At 45.3% G+C, this 21,641-nt stretch overlaps 1 protein-coding gene across 7 annotated transcripts in view; it reads right to left on the reverse strand.

Moving 5' to 3' along the window:
• Positions 1-8,648: 8,648 nt before the first annotated feature.
• Stard13 (StAR related lipid transfer domain containing 13) overlaps positions 8,649-21,641 on the reverse strand; it is a 204,452-nt gene continuing 191,459 nt past the window's right edge. For all 7 annotated transcript variants that reach the window (XM_027413756.2, XM_027413757.2, XM_027413759.2 and 4 more), the window contains 6 exons: positions 17,979-18,189; positions 17,038-17,152; positions 16,046-16,267; positions 15,364-15,581; positions 12,405-12,581; positions 8,649-10,926 (listed from right to left, as the gene is read on the reverse strand). In XM_027413756.2, the coding sequence (XP_027269557.1) occupies positions 10,809-10,926; positions 12,405-12,581; positions 15,364-15,581; positions 16,046-16,267; positions 17,038-17,152; positions 17,979-18,189 (1,061 nt within the window). In that variant the 3' untranslated portion in view covers positions 8,649-10,808. The remainder of the gene's footprint in view (positions 10,927-12,404; positions 12,582-15,363; positions 15,582-16,045; positions 16,268-17,037; positions 17,153-17,978; positions 18,190-21,641) is intronic.

Genomic DNA, 21,641 nt, shown 5'->3' on the forward strand with positions numbered 1-21,641 from the left:
GTGAGGTAAAGGTGGTTTTCGCTTGCTCCTTCTTCTTCTCTCTGATCTCTCAGCAATTTCCCTATATCTGACTCCAGGCTTCTATTATTAAGACCTATTAGAAGTCATGTTACAACTGTGGGAGCCTGTACTTGTTCCCAACTGATCCTGAGACTGTGGGAGCCTGCACTGGCTACCTCTGTGCAGTATTTTCCCATGTTTTTAAGATGGTGAGGGTTATAGCTTATACAAGCAAGGAGTTGTTTGCCTTTTCTCTACTTCCATTGACATGATGAGACAGAGCTGGCCTTTGTCTTCTCTTTATTCTGTACTAAATATGTTTAAAAAATTCTTTGTACTATTGGTTTCATGTTGTGCTGTGCTCTGTACATTCTCAAAATCTCAGCATATTCTGCTTACAACTACCTTTGAACTTGTTCTTAGTGTTTCATCTTGTTACAAAGAAGCAAGATGTGGCTGGAGACCCAGATGTGAATTCGCTGTTGCCTCTTTATCAGTCCTTCCCAACAGGGGATGGTAACTTATGTAGGAGCAATTGGGGACCCATTGACAGCTGTTCAGATGAGGACTGTAGAAAACAAGTCAGGGATCCTGCTGAGTTCAGTGTGAGGACTAGACACACCCAGAGGTGCTACCATGTGGGAGGTGGGAGGGTGCACTCCAGAGTTTTCGGGCCTACGGGCTGAGGCACATAATCAGCAATTTTCTTTCAGCTACCCCCACTCCCACCCCTCCGCAAAACCTGAATTCATCAAGGAGCTTGCTGTGCAGGTCTCAGTCCGCAGTGTCTTCATTATGAAGATTATCTGCAAATTACACTTAGCATTTTGTTCTGTAGAAGACTCTGGCTCCTGTCTCAGCAAGAAAACTCCAAGACATTTAGCCTGGGTAGTCGTCACCGCCTCTCTGGAGAGTAGCCTCCTTCTCTATAAGGCAGCAGAACAAAGATTCATTTGCCAGGGTTTCTATCCTTGGGCTTGGGGAGATGGGAGGATGGGGTGGGGGAGCGGCGGTAATTTCAGGAGAGTTTCTTTCTGTGCCTCAATTTAGTCTTTAAAACACAATAGTCATAGTGTTGGATTAATACACAAATTATGTGTCTGTTTAAGTAATATGGATGTGGAGATAATGGATTTGGTATATCTGCCTTGTGCTCACACATCCAACAAAGCCTCAGTGATGCAGTTGTGGTCAGTTTTCCCTTAAAGGGACCAAAACTTTCAGCCTTCGAGACTCTTCCTAGCTGCAGAGCCCACAATGTCACCTTGAACAACCTATTTTCAGTCACTGCATAACGTCTTGACTTTGGAATGTGGGAACTGGAGACGTTGTTTGTTTTACACTCCCAAATCCTTGAACCGGAATTACAGCGTGTTCTTCTGTCTTTCCTGGGAAAGAAGGTCCCCCACCCTTCCTAGTGAGTTCCACAGCTCAGTAGCCCTGTCCAGTGAGCTGCTGTTTAAAATCCCTCTGGAGCCAGTGTGTGTCCAAGTCCCCTGCTGGGTGTCTGCTTTGCATCAAGCAGAGCCCAGAATGGTATCTAGTTTGCCAGGACTGGACAGGGGTGGGGCCCTGTAGACCTTGGGATTCATGGGGAAAAGCAAAACAGTTTCTCAGCCTTAGGAGCAGTCGCCCTGCAGCTGACACCTGCATGCCTTCAGAGGCTGCAGAGCTGGTTGGATGTTTCTATTCCTTTGGCCTGAAGTTGGGTATAAACACTGCTGGGTTTATCCCAGAACTCCACAAAACTGACTGAAACTGGGACTCTGCCTCTTCCAAGTTGCTATGTCCTGTTGGTGTGGGAAATAGGCATGTCCTTGGTCTTTCTCTAGTAAAAACAACTTGACAACATCAAGACTGAGACAAAGCAGACTCACCAAGAGCTTAAACGGGGTGGGACTTCCCACAGCTTAAGCAGTGTAGGACTCTCACAGCAAAGGCAACAGGCATCTCCTAAAAGAAAAGAGGAAGTTTGGGCAGCTTTGAGGCAAAGGAGATGGTGGGAGATCAGTGATATTTCATTGTTAATCATAATTGTGACCTTGGTTGGACTGAGAAATACCTGGTAGATTAGTGAGACACGCTTCTGGGTGTGTTTCTGGGTTCTGGGTGTGTTTCCGGGGCTCTAGCCTAATGAACAATGTAACTCAGTGATGGACTCAGGGTTTGAATGGACTATTGAGGATCAGTGGAACTGTGGAAGGTGGATCCTGGCTGAAGTTTGGGGGTGCCCTTTGAGCTGAGCATAACCCAGGCTTCCAGCTCTGCTTCCCCTCCACCCTGAGGTGAATGGCTCAGTCACCCACCCCAGGCATGATGGACTGAAAACTCCTGAGCCAAAAATGAAAATAAAAATCTCTCCTCCTCTTAGGTTATTTCTCCCAGATCTTTAGAGGGATGATAACATTAATAGACGAAGGAAGGGTCAGGTGGGAGGAGGCTTCCAGAAAGTGCTCTTCGGATATCAAGGTAGAACTCTCCTGTCCTGGAGTGTTCTGGAAAAGTACAGCTTCCAGGCCTCCATGGCAGTAGGTGTTATGGGGTGTGGCAGGGTAGGGGACATAGAAACGGTCTTGCCTACCCCAGACAACATTGAAGACAAGGTCATGTTGCCTTTCAGGTTGAGGCCTTTTTATGCTTTGTTGTAATTTCAGGTTTCTCTTCATCCTGAAAATAGCTCCTAGTTACCTGCAGATGCCAGAAACCTAAGTAACAGGAAAAAAGGCTCTGATTCTCTGCAAAGGGAAAAAAGGTTTAATTATGCAAATATATAGTGGAGCATCTCATTCATATTAAAATGTCATCAGCCGGCTTTTCTTCACGAGGGGTGATTGATATTGACTGGGATGGGGAAGACAGTTCTAGATCAGAGGGGAAGAGGGGACCTCAGAACAGCCTCCACCAGATTGGCCACAGACATGTTTATGGGACATTTTCTTGATTGCTAATTGATGCAGAGAGGGCCCAGCTCACTGTTGGAGATTCTGTCCCTAAGCAGGTGGGCCTTGGCTGTCTGAACAAGCCAGAGGGAGGCAGCCAGTAAGCAGAGCCCCTCCCGGCTTGTTCTGCTTCTAGCTCCTGCCTTGAGCTCCTGGCGCCTTGGCTTTCCCGGATGATGGACTAACCTGTAAGATGAAATAATAAACTCTTTTCTCCTTAAGTGGCTTTTGGTCACAGTGTTCATCACAGCAAGAACAAGCTAGGACAGGGACCCTCCAGAGAAACCTGTCCAGCCTTGCTGAAAATACGGAACAACAGAAAGGGAAGGCCGGCAAGCCACGCCCACATGTGCTGCCCACTTCCCAGGGCCTTTGGAGGGGCTGGCGCTTCAATCATGCTTGTAGGAAATGATGTGGTGCTGTTTCCTGTGAGATAACCCAGATTTAGGGAAATGAGTCAATGCTGGCCCATTGTGTGATTATGTCAGGTGAGCCACACCCCTCTGATAAATAGGTGAACTCAGGCTTCTCCAAAGGTGAACTGGTGAACATGGAACCTCATATTCTGAAGACTGGGTATGCTTGGGTCTGAGATCCATGTAGGCTTGCGTTCCTTAGGGCCCCTTTCTCTCCAAATGCTGTTAACCACTCATACCCCGAGATCAATGCTAAGACAGGGCAGGGGGTGAGCAGCACCCTAGGTCAGATTTGGGGGCTCTGTGAGCAAATGTCAATTCCGTCTCACTGGTGTACCTTCTCTTCTCCAGGAGTGTTGAGGCTTGTTACTATATTATTGTCTTCCCCTTTAAGAGTTAATCCAGCTGGGCTAGCCAGTTACCTGGCATAGACCATTGCTTGGGAAAGCCAATACACCTTAAGCCTCACTAAAGCGATGGGAGGAATACTTATCCCTTTGCTGAGATAATGAATTCTTGCTTTCCAGAAAGCTTGGCCTCAGTGGACTGCTTACAGAATTACCATGTCTCATGTGATCCATCTCTCTCTCCCCCTCTCAATGCTGGACAAAGCCTTGACACTTTTGGATTCACCGCTCTTCCTCCAAGGCTCCCTTCTTTTTTTGCCATGTGGCTGCTTGCTGGTTGGGAGCTCTCATGCCTGCCTACCTCAAAAGACATGGTTTTCCCTCTCTTCAGCTTCCTTCTCCTGGCTATGCTGAGATTTACAGATTGACTGGGGCGTTCTTGTTTTTGTTTTAATTCTAGTTGAATTGTTCTTGGGCTTCCTTCTGAATCCTTCCCTAAACTTTTTTATTAATAAGACTAAGAACCCAAGAGGAGACCCCATTTTCCTGGCCACGTGTTATCCCAGATAAGAGACAGCAAAGCTGGCCAGTGGGAAATGTGTGTCTGAATCCCCTGCAGAGTTCTGAGAGGGCCTAGCTTCTGGGATGAAGATAGCCAGGAGCTCTTTTGTCATTAGACAGAATAATTATGTGTTAAGGTCTGCAGGTGCATAACATCTGCATGACTTAGCCTGGTTTTTGATTGGTTGGAGGTCATGGCCATCTGGCATTGGCAAGGACAGTTTTTCAGAGCAGCCAATTACCTAAGCTGCTGTATGTCTCCCCCTTGCTCCCACAAGGGATGGTACTCATCACATTGATTAAATGACATGTAATTGCAGCAACTAGTGTAATAAAGGATGAATACTGAGGTGACGGACATCATGCTGAATAGGTGTCTACCACACCCCCTCCTGCCTATTTTGAGTATAACTGCAGAGCTTTCCACTGCCTGTTTCTTTCTTGGTTTTTATCTTATTAATCATTTTTATTGCTTCTTGGCCATTTTCTCATTAGACAAAGTGCTGGTTAGATTTTATTTTTATTCCATCGTAGCTCTTACTTTTTGTCAACTTGCCCACAAGTTAGGGTCATCTGGCAAGAGGGAAACTCAGTTGAGAATATGCCTCCATCAGACTGGCCTGTAGGCAAGTCTGTGGGCACATTTTCTCGGTCAGATGTGGGGTTGCTCAGCCCACTGTGGGTGGTGCCACCCCTGAGTTGGTGGTTCTGGGTACTATACCAAAGCAGGATGAGCAAGCCTCGAAGAGCAAGCCAGTGAGCAATGTTATATTCTCCATAGCTTCTGCTTCAGTTCCTGCCTCCCAGTTCCTGCCCTGACCTCCATTGATGATGGACTACCATGTGGAAGTGTGAGCAAAATAAATCCTTTCTTCCCCAAGATGTTGTTGGTCATGGTGTTTATCACAGAGTAGAAAGAACTAATACAGATAGCAAATTTTATAAGGTCACTGAACACCTAAGTTTGGTGTCTTACATACTTTCCATGGATATTTCTCAGTGATGAACTATTTGTTCCTATTTGTTGAAAACAAGTTTTTCATATTTGAATATTTTAGAAACAGCCACAGTTAGCTTTTTGGAATACCAGCTAATTCTCTATTCTTTGCACTACTGGGTTGTGTTGAAATTATCAAAACTCAAAATGTAAATTATTTTCTTGGTTCTGGAGTCTTCTACAGTTTCCCTGTGTATGAACTGAAAATGTGACTGCTTGCTAGTATGGTTAAGAAGAAGGTAAGGGAGAGAGAGAGGGAGAGAGAGAAAGAAGGGAGAGAGACAGAGAGAGAGAGAGAGAGAGAGAGAGAGAGAGAGAGAGAGAGAGTGAGAGAAGCCAGAATAGCAGGGTTATAAGGAAAATGAGTGGGTGGATGGGAAGCCTGTGAGCTGGAGGGAGTTTAGGATGGGGAGGAGATGAGCAGAGCTAGGCTACTTGCATGGACTTTGAATGTATAACAGGTACTTGTGATGCTGAGGGAGCCTGGAGGCCAGTGTGGGCTTTGATATGCTAACAGACAGCACAAGGAGTATGTCTCTTCTGCCTTTTGGATTTGGGGAGATGGAGTTTCCTTTGGACCTGACACATTCCATAAGAGTTTTCGTTTTATGACACCTGTCATCTTTATGCATGGTCACATACCTGATTCATTTGGACAAACAGATGAGTGATGTACCAGAAAGTGCTCTACACAGTGTGGGGAAGTTAGGGAAAACACAATCCAAGTCCTTGGAGTTTGGATCAAATGGAAGAGTTAGAGTTATTGACACATAAGTAAATGTATTATGTTTCATACAATCAAAGGGATTTTTAGGACCTTGAGTAAAAACACTTGAGACCCACATGGTGAAAGGAGAGAACTGACTTATGTAAATTATCTTCTGACCTCCACAGCAGGTATGTGTGTGTGAATGTGCATAGTAGCGAAGGAGCATACTCTCTCTCTCTCTCTCTCTCTCTCTCTCTCTCTCTCTCTCTCTCTCTAAATAAATGTAATTTTTACAAAGAAGTATAAAAAGAAACAAATATATGTGATGAGGAATATCAGGAAAGGTCATGAAAGAAATGTCTGAACAGGACCTTAAGGAATACATGGGAATAAGTGACCACCAAGGTGGACAGGTTAGCTTGAAGTCACAGAGACATGAAATAATGGTATGGCTATGACTATAGCACTAAGTGCATGAACAGGGAAGGAACAATAGAACTACACAAATGAGCCAAGTGACATATCTCCAGCCTTACATGCTGGTCATGCTCTTGAATTTCAGACCTGTGTAGACAGAACCAATAATGGGTCTGTGTGTATATGTGTATGTGTTTGATACATTTATATAATACATAGCTAAAGTAATTATATATCATTGTCAAGTTATTATGCAGGCAGCATTAATAATCAGACATTATATAAGTATGCATTTTGGGTCTATGTTATGATATTAACTCATGAAGTTATGGGGGCTGAAAAAGTTCCCCAATTTATGATTTGCAGGCTGGAGACTTAGGGTTGCTGGTGTTAGACCAAGTCTGAAGATTGATAGGGCTGCTGTTATAAAAATCCAGGCCCAAAGTAGAAGACATGAGATGTCCCAGCTCAAGCAGTGAGGGAGGAATTCAAAGGCAAAGTCCTCCTTTATTTGCTTTTTACTCTATTTGTGCCTTCAATTGATTGGATGATTCCTAGCCACCCTGGGGAGGGCCATCTACCCCACTGACTCTTCTGATCCATCTGGCTACTCTGTGGTCCACTCAGATTCACAGAGAGTGGACTATCATAGACCTGTATGCTCAACTGACTGCTTGGCATCCCTGAGCTAGGTGGGTATGGGGGTCCATCACAAGTACTGTGTGAGCAAAGCCCTTAGACCTTCTTCCAGACAATGGCTCCTTCCTTGACTGCTGCCCATCTCAAACTGGCATTTCCTTTTCTTGATTTCTTTATTCATTAAGGACTCTCCACATGTATGTTTTTCCATGTTAGGAGATTCAGAGTTGTGGTTTGTATGAGGAATGTCCCCTGTATGTCATGGCAGCCTGCAGGCAGGCATGGTGTTAGAGAAGAAGCTGAGAGTTCTACATTGATCAGCAGGCAGCAGGAGTCTGTGCTCTACTGGCCAGACTTGAGCTTAAAGCCCTGCTCCACAGTGACACACTTCCTCCAACAAGACCACACCTACTCCACAAGGCCACACCTAATAGTGGCACTCCCTATGGGTCAAGCGTTCAAATACTTGAGTCTGTGGGGGCCATTCCTAGTCAAACCACCACGTAAACACAAAAGGTGTGGGAAGAAGAGCACTGTTGCTGGACTAGGGGCTGGTGGAGAGGGTGTGAGCTCAACTTTCCCATCATGGTGCATCACTGGGTTTGATCCCCTGGGGGTGTTCAAATTCCATGAATTTTACAGTCCCATTAGTTCATTGGTCAGGGCCAGGTTTTCTTAGCTATTGCTTTATAATAAAGAAATACTGCAGATAAAAGTTAGTATACAAAGGATATATATTAAATAATGTCTTTATCAGAAACACAGTCAAACAAGGTTAGCTATTGGTGGTTTGACAAATACGATGAGAGGCTCATGGGAACTCAACTCTGGGTTGTCCTTCAGAGCAGCAGCTCAGTTCTCATTACAAACAAAATTTCAAATAGTTATGAGCATCGATGGTACACTCCCATCTCTATATCATATCTGCCTGTATGTGGCCTGGCATGGGAAACGCAGGGTCTACAGTTGGAGTTCTAAGACAGTCAGTACTACACAGAATAACCCTGTCTCAAAAACAAATAGCCTCCAGATCAAAGAACAATGAAATGTATGTTACTTTAATGCCTTAGAGCCAAGATGCCTAGTATCTAAAGATTTACTTATATTATTATTTTTATTAATTTTTTCATACAATATATTCTGATATTTTTATTGTATGTATTTTATCTCCTCCCCCAGATCATCTCCTTTTTTAATGTATGTGTCTGCCTGCGTGCATGTGCCCCTGGAGGCCAGAAGCAGGCATTATGTCTCCTGGCATTGGAAGTACAGTCAATTGAGAGCCACCATGTGGGTGCTGGGAATTGAACCTAGGACTCTGGAAGAGCAGCACTGAGCCATCAATCCAGCCCTGACATCCACCATCTAACCTGTCACAATGAGTGTCTGTTGACATCTTTGTGTTTGGAGCCGAAGGAGTTAACCTCATGGAAAACTGTCTTTTAGACAAGTCCACCTCATGAAGCATGCGTTCTACTGACAGAATGAATCATGAAAATCCACATGTATTTTACAGAAAATAGGAAATATTTAATGTATATAAATTTAATCTGCCTTGGCAATTATTTACAACTGATGATTGATACCAACAATTGAGGTAAAAATATACATGAGGTATAAATATAATATTTAAATGCAAATATTTTATTTCCATTGGCAAGATAACAATGAGTAAAATACTGTGGTATTTGACAAACAAGCTCGATGCATCATTTTCCTCCCCTCCCTTTCCTTTATTTTAAAGATGCACCTTGTGGTTAGTAGAGGTGATGTGATTAGTACGTGCATAAAATTGAAAAGTCAGGTTAGATGGGAGGGACCGGGTGAGAAATACAATCGTATCATCTTATTCAGTTTTAAGCGATTCCTTGGGCCCTTGTTTCTCACCGTGTATCCTTGCAGCCAGCATCCTGCATCCCTCGGGCTCATTAGAAATACAGAATGCCAGGGGCACCCAGACTGCCTGATCAGGGCATTTTCACGAGGTCTCCAGGTGCCTGACTCCCAGTGCATGCTAAGCAAGGATGGTCCTTGGGAAACAATGCTATTCATCCCGGGGTGTCCACTCTGCTTTCAAATGCATAGTACCCGTCTCTGGAGTGGGAACAGTGTTGAGCAGTCTAAGCTCCATTGATGATCTTGCCAGTACATAAAAAGCCATCCAGCATGGCTATATGATGTAATGGCAAAAGTGGATTTGTCCAGTCCACAGAGCACTGCCCAAATGTGACCCCGGGTCTGACTGACTTCCAGGTAGACACAAGAATGAAAACTTCCTACCCTGATTTTTCTTGTGCCACACCAGATATACAGAAAACATATTTATTCCTCCCAATAAAATGATTGCACACCACAGACAAAAGAAAACATCGCTTTAGTGTATGTAATAATACAACAACAACCACCCTGGAAACACACATTTGTTTTTTGCTTTTCTTCCAACACCAGTTGCTGAATTAGGATATCAGTCTCTGCCTAGACAACCAAAGAAAATCTCTCCTGGAAGCCAGACATAATAAGTTATCTCTCTGCAGTACAATAAAAATAGCAAATCCATTCTCACGTGGTTCAGGAATGCTAGTTTGCTCCGTCTGTACAATAATAAATAAGGCGAGGGTCAAACACATGGGTGCTGGTGATGAATAATGAAGAAACATGGGGTTGATACATCTGCCTGTAATTTTTACAAATACCTAATGATTAGTTTTGGTCTTTTGTTAGTTTAAAACCCTGTCTTTTAGATTGCAAGATTTTTTTAATGGATTAGATTTTAAGAGCATCATATATAGGATACTGTGAATTCCCTGAAGCCATGATGACCCTGGACACTTGATGGACCATCATCTCACTTTGGCTGGTGTCCAGAGTCAAGGTCAGTGCAAGAACACGTTGAATAACTGTAGCCATATAGGCCACTGGTCAAATAGATGGCTCGACAGCATTATGACAGCTGTCTGAGTCTCAAGAAGGACATGGGGCTCCCTTTGGCTTTGTGGACGGGCTCTGCTGTTCACCTCTATGTAGGGGTGGGTGGTGCCAGTTCTGTTTCACTCCCTGGTACCAACTTCAGCGGTCACCTGACATCTCACTCAACTTCACAGAGTGGTCCCAGGGGCAACACAAAATCTAGCCTTGGATTTAGCAATAAACTCTTATCTGCTGCTTTATGTTAAGGAGAAGCACATTTCATTTCACTCAATTTATCTCAGCATTCCACTCCAGTTTTTAAACATCAGAAATAAGAGGCCAACGAGTGGAAGAAGCCTTTAATATTATTGTTCTTTGGCTAGCTAATCTTTGGGTTAGCATGGGCAGACTGACAGATTATACATTTCATGCTTTGGTGTTTGGCAGCAGGCTCTGCTCGGCTGGCAGGACAGGAGGGACACAGGGCCTACAGCAACCTGGGAAGTGCCATGTGAGGAGACTCACAGAGTCAGACACTTAACTATATATAAAACCAGTATTTTACATATGTACAGCAAAGGGAGATATACACACATATACAAATGCTACAGTACATTTATTTACAGCCAAACCACGCTTCTTAGAAGCCTTTAAATAGCAAATCAGGCAATGTATAAGGAATAACCCATTTAATTTTAAGCAACATAGATAAATGTCCAAGACATATATTAGTAGGGAATAGCCATCTCCAGGTAGGTTAGGAACATCCTCGATGGCCTCTGGTTACCACTGGCACAGTGCTTCATTCTCTCCTTGTCATCTTTGCACTCCACACACCTCCAGTGTCCCTGAGTTTGACGTCACACTGGGGAGAGCTCAGATTTTTGTTTCTGGACCCTCAGCAATGAGAGGCTGGAAAGAGTTTCTGATTCTGGCAACTTCTGCAGCGCAGAGGTGTCCGAAGCCTTTACTGTACCATTCTGGGGAGTGACCCCTGCAGAGAGAGAGCAGAAGAACTTGGGAAACCTACCAGGGGATAGGGCTGTCCTGGGCTTGTGTTATCAGTACCCTGGGAACAGCTTGTGGCTGCAGCCTTCAGGGTTTGAGGACCTCATTCTGTCACCCAGTGTCTTGTCACCAAGCATTCTGTCTTTACAGTTCATCAGGTCCTTCAAAATGATACCAACTTCTCAAAGTGAACACTGAATCTAGAATTCACCAAAAACCTACAACAAGCTGGGTAGTGGTGGTACATGTCTTTAATCCCAGATCTCTGTGAGTTCCAGGCCAGCCTGGTCTACAGAGTGAGTTCCAGGACAGCCAGGGCTACACAGAGAAACCCTGTCTGGAAAAACCAAGACCAAAACCAACCATAAAACCCCACTGAATTTACATCTCCCTCAGCGCAGAATTCAGTGTTAGCATGTTGAATGGCTTGAAGTGTTCAGTTCAATTTAAACTAGGAACAGAGGAGGGAACAGGTATAAAAGAAACACAAGAGGGCTTGAAGAAAAGGCTCAGCCAATAAAGAGTTTGTTGTGGGAACCTGAGAATTCTTTGCACCTATGAAAAAGTGGGGTGAGGCAGAAACAGGAAGGTTTTTGAGGCTCCATGGCCAGCCCATCTAGCCAGTTAATGAGTGCCAAGTTCAGAGAGAGACTGTGCCTCTCTTCCCCTCCAGGCACCCAAAGGGAGCAACTGAGGGAAAGACCTAATAGAACTGTGTGCACATGTGATATGAACATGTACACACTTATACTACATACACATGAATAAAATAAGAAAGAAACACCAGTCTCATGTTTACTGAGCCTGATGTCCTTGTGTGTCCTTACTGTGTGTTGATTACAGCACATGGGCACACTTCTCTGACTGCTAAGTTTGTCTGCTAGGGCTTGGGTGCCCCTTTCATCATCTAAAATATATTACAGGTGGCTTTAATGGATAGTTACCTCACTGTGTCAGAGAAGAAATGGAAGTGTTTTGGGATTTTCATTCTAACACTCTGTTCCTTGATTCTAAAGACCATCATTCCACCCTATTCCACAAGGTTGACTTGCTGGCCTCCATGAGTGACCATGTGCTATTTGGGTGACTGTAGAGAAACAATATGTTCTTGATCATTGTTGGATATTTTCATAGCTTGACTTGGTGATTCTGCCATGTAGACATATGTCAAAAAGGTCTTGTGTATGCCACAAACACTATGCCATTACATGTTTGTGAAAAGGAATGAATAAATTAGGAACAAAAAGGAAAACAAAGAAGAGCAAAATTCTAAAGGCCAAATGTCAGCATTTCACGAAATGGAAAGATGAGAGTGTATGGTCCTCTGTGGAAGCTGTTCATAGTGGTGAGAAAACAGATGGGCGGGGCAAAAAAGCAGAGTGACAAGCAGGGTTGAGGTGCACACACCACATGAGCTAAAGCTTCTGAGAACTTGGTCTGCCAACACTCAATGTGACCACTTACTTCAGGTCTATTCTGCAGATGTGGGTCAGCCTGGACTTTCCAGAACCGCATGGTTCTATCAGGTACTGAGAATCCATTACCACTGCCCGCACGCCGCCTATCAGCTGGGCTTCTTCATGCTCCACAGACAGGGACACCAGGGTGCACATTCCTTTGGGCAAGTCAGTCTTCCAGGTCCTGGAGCCAAACAAGCCATGCTTCAGAGTGGTGGCAAGAGAGACAGGAGACCCCGCTCACACAGCTAAATTCACACTTAAAGTCTGCCTGTCCCAAACCTGGGCTATAGTGCCGATGTTAAGTACCTGAATTAAGCCAATGGTTACCATGAGCTTGTGTGAAGTTTACAAAGTGAGGTTCAAAGGGTGGACATCAGCTCAGAGGGTGGAAGCTCCCAGACCTGGGTTTGGAACCCCAAACGGAAGCGCCATCCTGGTCCTGAAGAGGCCCCTGCCTGTTATCAAAAGGCTACCATTTAGAATAAGCACTTATTCACTCAAATGTTCTGTTTGTCTATTGAGTACATCCATGGGCTGGGCCCGAGAAGCCATGAAAGACATGAAGATGCATACAGCCTTGGAGGAGAGACAAGCAAGTCTAAGAAGAGCCCTGAAAACAGCGTGGGAGGTGCAGTGTGCGTCTGTGCAGAGCTGGGATCAGGATGGGGCCAAAGAGGAATCCAGGGAAGGCTTCCTGGAGGAAGTGATGAAGGCTTTAGCAAACACAGGATCTGCTGATCCTAGAAATTGAAGCTGTGTCATCCTGATAGCTTACTTCAGATAGTTGAGGAGCTCTTGAGCGGGAGAAGTAAACAGTTGATTTGAGTTTGGATGGAGAGGTAGGAAGGTCATTACAGCTGAGGAGAGGAGAGCTTTCTGACTGGTCTATGGATGGCATGAGCCCCCATGGATGCCGTCAGATGCGTGGCTTTTCCATGCAAGCAGCTTTCTGTGGTAGGATTGCTCTATCCTGCAATGTCTTTTGCCGTGCTATGAACTGGAGCTCTCCAGACTGCTCGGCATCCAGACTTAAGGGCAGAGCACATACACATCTACTCTCTACATACATCACTATTTCAGATGGTTTCCATATAAGCAACAGAAACAAGCTAAGATACTTGATGAGAAATTGAGTATAAGGAAGTCTGGTGTGTCAGACAGAGTGCATCTTAACCCTGTGAGTCTCGCCTCCCTCTTCCCTTTTCTTCTTCTTGAATCAAATTTAGGGAATTAATTTCTGTTTGCATGAATCAGGCCTGGTGCATGGCAGGCTAATCCTCTGTGCTGCCAAATTTTCCCAGAGTGCCATGGTCCATCTACTTCTACTTTAAGCCTTGGGCTATATTGAAATTCCATCCTTACCATCTCCTCACATCATTTATTCCCTCTGAGATAAGTAAGCTTGAATCCTTTTCTTACTATTTATTGACTGTCCCCAGAGACTATAAAGAGAAGGGGACAGCTTAGCAGGTGAAGGGACATAAGCATAGGGAACTGAGTTCAGTCCCTAGTGTTGACATAAAAAGCCAGGCATGGCAATGCACACTTGGAATCTCATCACTGGGGATGTGGAGGCAAGATGTTCGCTGGAGCTTTCTGGCCAGTTGGCTTAGCCTACTAGCCCCAGGTCCCAAAGAGACCTGCTCCTGCTCCTGCTGCAAAAAAAAAAAAAATGAAGTAGATGGCTCCTGAGGAACAATACCCAAGATTGACCTCTGGCCTAGGCACACATGTACAGGCATGTACAGACACAGACACACACACACACACACACACACACACACAGACACACACACACACACACACACACACACACACACACACACACACTCTGAGAGGAGATCATGATGAGCCTGCCCACTACGGGCATCCTCAGAGCCAGAAGCTGTGACTGGTATAAGGTCTGATTGAATGATCTATAATAACTAGAAGGATGGTAGGATCATGGTGGAGATGGAATGAGGAAAATTGTCTGCAGGAGACTCCCCATCTCCTCAGCTTCCATCCTGGACAACTCTGTTTTCTGCTTGTGAGTTGGAGGGTTACATTTTAATGCCATAAGATGAGTGATGCCTTAATAATGGCCGGAGGTACCCCAGCTAATGGTCTACATTCTCTATCTGTGTATGCTGGGATATACACAGAGAAACAGACACTTAAAAGTTACAGTCCCAAGGATCCAAACCAAATGCACAAAGGACTTATGAACAGTCAACTAGCTTTGGTTTGCCCTCAGAGTTCACGTCAGAAGGCAATATACACGTGGGGATTTCTCTGGAGAAGCCTCTTACACTGCCGATCCCCGAAGAAGAGATTGTTCATTCGTGTTTTTAATAAAAAGGATATATTGCTCTAATTACATTTTGTTCGTGGTCTTAACTCTTCCCCAACTCCTGCTCTTGCTGGTGAAATGTGCATTTCTGCTGTGCAAACTTCCTGGGATGGGCTAAGCATACCACTCCAAGGCCAAAGGGCAGGGGTCTGGGACTACTAAACCCTAAGCACACCAGAAACAGTATTTCAGCTGTAGACATAGGGCTTATCGGTAATTTCCATGCATGGCAATTAGTTGCAAATGTGTGAGGTCACATACAACTCCATCTTCAAGTTCTCTAACATGAAGACCTGCTTTCTTCCCCAGAGAGAAAGACAGAACCAGGAGGAAAGCCAAATGGCTTTGATTTGCATAATTTGGCAGACAAACCGGACCAAGGAACAGCAGCTATTCTGGGCCTCTGTTCTGAGGATGTGAGTGATATTCATGGCTAGTAAACTGTGTGCACCACAAGAGAGGGGCCATCAGAGAGCCCAGGCACAGCTGTGATACTGATGAATGCAGCAAAGTCGGAGGGGAGTGAGCTTAGAGCCCCAGTGCAGGCTGGGACGACTCGGAGAAGTGCTTCCAGTGGCAGCTCTCATCTTGCCTTGGAGCAGGACCTCAACCACCATGGAGTCAGGCTTACCTGAGAACCACAAAGTCTCTGGAGGGATGTGGGGCCATGCTGTTCAGCACGTACTGGTAGATTTCTGTTTGTCTGTCCAAAGTTTCCACCACTTTCCACTGCACGAAGTCCTCATCCCACAGGTGGCGCTCCCTCAGCACACGATTCAACACCACGGAGGGTGGCGCCTCCACCTCCACAGACGCCTTCCACAGCTTCAGCGGATTCCCGTCCCCCACCTTGGCAAAAACATGAGCAGGAGCTGAAGAGATGACTCGGGACCACCCAGACCTACCCAGCTGTGCTGGGCATTCGGAACCATAGCTGGTTATATAGAGTGAGCCAGCCAGTCATGCTGCAACCAGACTTAAAATGCAAATACTTCAGTCCTCAAGCTGATAAGGACAGGAATGATAATCAAAACAGCTATAGCCACAAACACACTCAAATGGCATGAGCCAGACTTGCTCTACTCCACTTGACTTTTATGTAGTCCTTCTTTTCGCTAGCGAAAAATACGGGGCATTGATTTTCCTGGCATCGCACAGAAAAGGGGCACAGACCGACTCAGGATTCCCGCAGCCGTCCAGGCTCCGATGAGACTGCTGTCCGTGACCTTTGAATGGCACATGGGCCTTACCTGTTCTCACAGGTGCCAAATCCCATGGTTAAGCACACATTCTGCAGTCGAAGCAAGTCTTACCTTTTTGAAAGCAAGGTCTGTGTTGTCTGGGCTGGGACAGGTGACCCATCCTTTGAATTTCTCCCGTGCTTCTTTCTGGAGCCCTTGGATGAGATGCTCCAGGTATGTGTGGAAAGTTGCCCCGCTCTCTGCCAGCTGTGTTCCCAAGTCTTCCAGGCTGGGTGTGTGGATTTCAGCCTCCAGGTAGGAGCTCCGGGACTGGAGCACCATCTCATATGGAACCTAAGCCAGTGAATGCATGAAAGAGCAACTCAGTGAGCTAAAGAAATCCTCAGGCTGACAGAGGAGACAAAGCTATCTCTCTACAGTCAAGGGCGAGCATGGTCTGTAGTCCTTCTGAGATCAGGTATAGGGCTGGGAGGGACCTTCCTAAAGTTAGGAAACACAAATAGGACTTGTGAGCTTATGCTTATTATTCAAAACACTGGGAAGCTTTCCTGATCATGTGTTCCTCTTTTCTTTTTATTCCATTTGGCAGGAGTGGGTGCAGACAACGTCGCTCATTCACACACATTGACACACTGAGGGAAAACACAGCTCTGACTCAGACATGGCTTCACGGTTTGCAGTACAGCTCTCCCACTGACAAATGCCAATGTTGCCATAGAGAGTATGCCAGGTGTCCCATCCACTTGCCTCTTTAACGCACGTATGGCAGTAGTCTTAGGCTGTCAATTATTCTAGTGACAAGGATTACTCAGTCATACTCAAGCACACATGCATACACATACACAGAGAAAGAGACAGATAGAGAGACAGAGGAGGACCCTAATCAAGTCTTGAGGTAAAAATCAAATGTCATGTAATTGGCCAACGGGCCTTAAACCTGACAAAGGAAGACAATTCACCTGTCTGCATGAAAAACTGTCATCATGGTGGCTGTCAAAGCCTAGCTTGCACACTGTTGTCATCGTAAGATGGAGAGCAGAGAGATAAGAATCCTAAGCGAGCATCCACTCACTCCCAGCCTGCTACTAGTTCTAAGACCTCACCTCAAAGAGCCGGTTGCATTCTGTGATCATGTGGGCGAGCCCCTGGGCTGCAGCTTGATTGTCATTGAGGTCCTTCAGATCTGGCTTCCCGGTGGCGTATTTCTTTTGGATGACTCTGTAATTGAATATGAATATGCTAAGCAGATCCCCAGCCGGAGTGTGTTGGGATACCGGGATTGTCCCATCTGTTTGCTGTTTATCTCCAGATGCTGCCCAGACCCCAGGCTTTCTCCTTTCCAAATAAAAGCCAATGACCACACATCGTTAGATGCTCCAAGGCAGGCTGGCAGGCTGACAACTCACAACCAAAAGCCATGGAAAAATACAAAGACAGGAAGAGCTATAGGTGGAAAAATTATTATCTTTTCCCCTCCGTTTGAAACCACTCAACTGCAGGTCCCTGTGCTCTGTTTTTTTTTTTTTTTTTTTTTTTTTTTTTTTTTTTTTTAATAGAGCCTTTTAAAACCAACAATTGTAAAATTCCTTTTTATGTATGTTCCTTCTCCTTCCTGCTCAAATACAATAAAACAAAACTTCTCGGGCTTTCTGGATCTCAATAAAGTTCACAGGATTACCCCAGTAATGCTAAGTGCCCCAGCCCAGGAATGAGGGATCTTCGTAGTCTTCTGTCAGAACTGTACCACCAGTCTAATTTTACTTCTTAAGAAAATGGACCTTGGGGGCCGGAGAGATGGCTCATTGGTTAAGAGCACTGCCTGCTCCTCCAAAGGTCCTGAGTTCAATTTCCAGCAACCACATGGTGGCTCACAACCATCTATAGTGAAATCTGGTGCTCTCTTCTGACTTGCAGACATACATGCAGAACACTGTGTAGATAATAAATAAGTCTTTAAAAAAAAAAAAGAAAAAAAAAAAAGAAAATGGACCTTGGCCGGGGAGACCTGGCTTGGGAACGACTGCCAATGATGAGGAAAACTCACCTTGGTGAGCTTTCTTTCTTCGCTAAGTTAAGGTGAAAGAGGGAGGGGGCCAGACACACGGCCAGATTCATGGGCGTCATCTGGTTCTCTTTCACCAAGTTCACTACGTCGTGGAGGAAGCACAGGAGTGTCTGCAAGGCCTCCCTGTTCTCATCCGCCAGCAGGAGTATGGCTGCCTGCACAGCCTGCAGCCTTTGTTCTTTGGGGACATCTGAAGAGAAGTGGGCATCAGGTTGTTAGAGGGATAGCAGAAAAAGCCAGAAGGTGAGATTGCATGAGCTCCCCTTCTGGGGACAGACAGAAGAAACTCAGAGACATCAATAGTAGCTAACCTGAGAAGTCACATTGAGGGGCAGAGCTGGAAATCAAAGCTCATCCCAGCAAACTCCAGAACCCACCTGAGTGTCTCAAAGGTACTTAGAGCAAAGCCACCACCCGGTGTGAGCATCAGGCTCTTCTGTCAATCTTATTGTTTATTTTTAGTGGAAGTTGGTAATGGATTGGGGCTCTGTTAACCTGGCTTCTCTCTTACTCACCCTCTTTGCCAGGCAATTCCAGAGACATACACGGCTAGGTGGGACACACTTGTGAAAGTTACTGGATAAAAGGACAAAGACCTGGCCTTTCCTCACCACAGTAGAGCCCTAGGCCATGCTGCTGGCATGGTACAATGAACCATGAGTAATGAGTGGGTGAGTTGTTTGCTCTTGGCCACCCCGAGGGAGTCAAGGCAAGCATGGTAGATCCTTCCTGTCCTACAAGTCATCAGGGCTCAGTTTGGAGAAGGTACTGACTGAGTAGTCACTCAGTGAGTGTGTCACCTGTTGGATGATCTTAGGATCATGGGCTTTGAGTTGTGCTTGGGGAACAGGAACCAGGTGACCTACAGTTCTGGGGAGTGAATGACATCTTAATCTCCCTTTGAAGTTGGCTCTTGAGGAGGTGGTGGGCCTTGATTATATAGGCTTGAGAAGTGAATAGCTCAAAAACACAAAGTGGAAAAACAGAAAAATCACAACAAATTGTATTTTGCTGCCCTCCTGCCTATGTTTGGTTCATGATCATTTAGGATCGCTCCAAAGACACAGCCAGGAGCATGTTGGTGAGTCTGGCTGTCTTCCTTAAAGAACCACACCCAGAATCAGAGGTCTCCATAGCAGGGTGTTTGCTCTCCTGAGGTGTGGGGCAGTGTGCTCATGACAACCCCTTGAACTTTCAGTTGTGCCTTACAGTGTACACACGATCTCACTCTACACCACTGTGTGTTGGATGCATTATAAAAGAAAAAAAGCACACTCTCAGATATCTAATACCTGTTGAGGTGCATGATAGAAAAACGTTGGCACTGGCTGCGCTAGTGATGCAGTGTAACTTCCTGTTTGGGTCCCAGGAGGCTGGAGGATATACCATCCTGCGAACTGTCTGTGCTGGGCTCTCCTTGCCCTCTCTAGCAGAAGGCCAGCAAACCTTCATTTCTTGGAAAGAGTAACCACATGCTCCGTGTTCACCCTGTATACTGCATATTGGCAAAAGATGTGTGACTGGGTTTTCTGGAGAAGAGCATTTGTGTCTTAGTGACAGTGAAGCTGGTGTTTTCTCCCTTGCTAATGCTGAAACCAGTAAAACCAATGATGAAAGATCACTGCATACCGCCGAACTGCTTGTAAGGCCGCTGGGGAAGAGGTCTCCTGTATGTAAGCATTATCTAACCTCAGCAGGCCAAAGTCACTGGTCATGTGCATATGCTATCTCTACTTCTTCTCTGCTCCTTTGTCTATCTGAAGGTACATTTGTTCTGGATTCTATTGGCTTTGTTCACCATTATACTACACTTTCTGTTACACAGGACATTTTGTTACATAGGACATTCCAGCCTCTTTCTTGATTCTTGGGAGATAGCTTTAAATGTGTCTTTGTGAGTACCACAGAATTTATAACCATGTGGATGGTGATCTGTCCCTCACAGCCATCATACTCTCCTGACTGAACAGCTGTCTCTCTACTCTCTCTCTCCTTTCCGTTTCTATGTCCTTCCCCCCCCAGATCCCTGCTCCCTGCCCCTCCACCACCAAGCCTGAAGACCTTAGGGTTGTCTCGGATCCCTCACCCTCTCTCTCTTATATGTTGGTATGATTATGACCTTTTAGTGACCCATACCACACTGTGCTCAAGTTAACCATCTGTCAGAGGCAAGGGCGGGTAACACAGCAGAAGACAGAGCTACTTCGGGGAACTGGGAGGAAGCTGGACCTTGGTATCAGCTTGGATACCTGCCCATGGATTCTATTTGTTGGGACCCCATGAGTGTGCCAGTTCCCTACGCTTCTGTTCTTGTCTATTTGGCTCCTGTTATTCAGCAGGTCCCGATTCCCAGAGCCAGAATCAGTTCTGATGAATTTTCACCCTTGTGACCAACTGAAAAGTCTTTCTTCCCTTCCCTTCTTCACTAAAAATACACACTCCTTTCGGTTATGGGCTGCTGGGGGGTAGGGGAATCCTCCTCCTCCACCACACTGATCCAGGGATGAACCACCTTGGCTCACACCAAGGGTGGTCCTGGCTCACACCAAGAGTGGTCACTTGGTTCCTCTTTCCATTGACTGCTTTAGGTTCATTGGAAACCAGTTTAGGCTAATGAGACCAGTGATGATGATAGGAGTTTTTGTGAGGTCCATGTTCTCCATGAGAAGAGATACATGCCCAAGGAGATGCTTGGCTCTCTCTGGTTGTCTCAGAGTGTGGCTTTATGGAAGTGTGGTAATTCTGTAAGTTGTAGCAACTGTACCGAAACTGAAATACTCCTTAAGTACACTTAGAGTGGCAAAGGCATTGATGTCCTAGCATCACTAGACTGTGGATTTAGCCAACACTGGGATGGTTTAATTTCACTTTTCTTTTTGTCACACTTACTAAGAAAATGTTCATATTGTTAAATAACTATTTGTGTGTGAGAGATTGATTCTGCTTTGGGCATTGTAACTAAGTCTTTCAATACCCAATGGTTCTTCAATTCTTAGCAGATCAAGTATAAAACCCTTGTCTTAGTTTTTAATGCTACTTTTGTGTGGCCTTGGCCTCCTAGGTTATCAGTGTCCCATGGTGTAGTACAGGACAAATCCCCTGCACACTTTTGACACAAGCTCCTTGCTTCATCCAGAATGTGTTCCTTCATAATGACTTCCAGTTGTCATTGTTTTCCACTAAGTTCCCAATTCTCACCCCAACCTTTGAGGACCGTCTTTGTGACTTTTTTTTTTTTAACCGATGCTCTCTAACTGCATGGCAGTCATTTATGCTCTGGTCTCATCTTCCTCTAGCCTAAGATCCCTAAGAACAGACAGTGAGTGAGTGTCACACAGTCTAAGCTCTGCAGTGCAACACAGCCCTCTGTAAATGTCTGCTTGGATAGAAGGAAGCCCTTCTTCAGTCTGGCTTCTTGGCTGTAAGTCTGGACCAGAGTCAAAAACATATTTATCACTTGGAAATAATTTAGCTTTAGCCACAGATAGTGTCAACTTCAATCCAAAGACTGATGAAATGTAAATACTATATCCATAAGGAGGTTCAATTAAAGAACAGAGTGTGACCTCTTCCAGCAATGCCACCATGAGCATTTTTGGAGGGGGCTACAGTATCATTAATTCAGCTTAACCTATTCACTTT

Source organism: Cricetulus griseus, chromosome 4 (genome assembly GCF_003668045.3).
Source record: "Cricetulus griseus strain 17A/GY chromosome 4, alternate assembly CriGri-PICRH-1.0, whole genome shotgun sequence".
In the NCBI taxonomy this organism is placed as follows: Eukaryota; Metazoa; Chordata; class Mammalia; order Rodentia; family Cricetidae; genus Cricetulus; species Cricetulus griseus.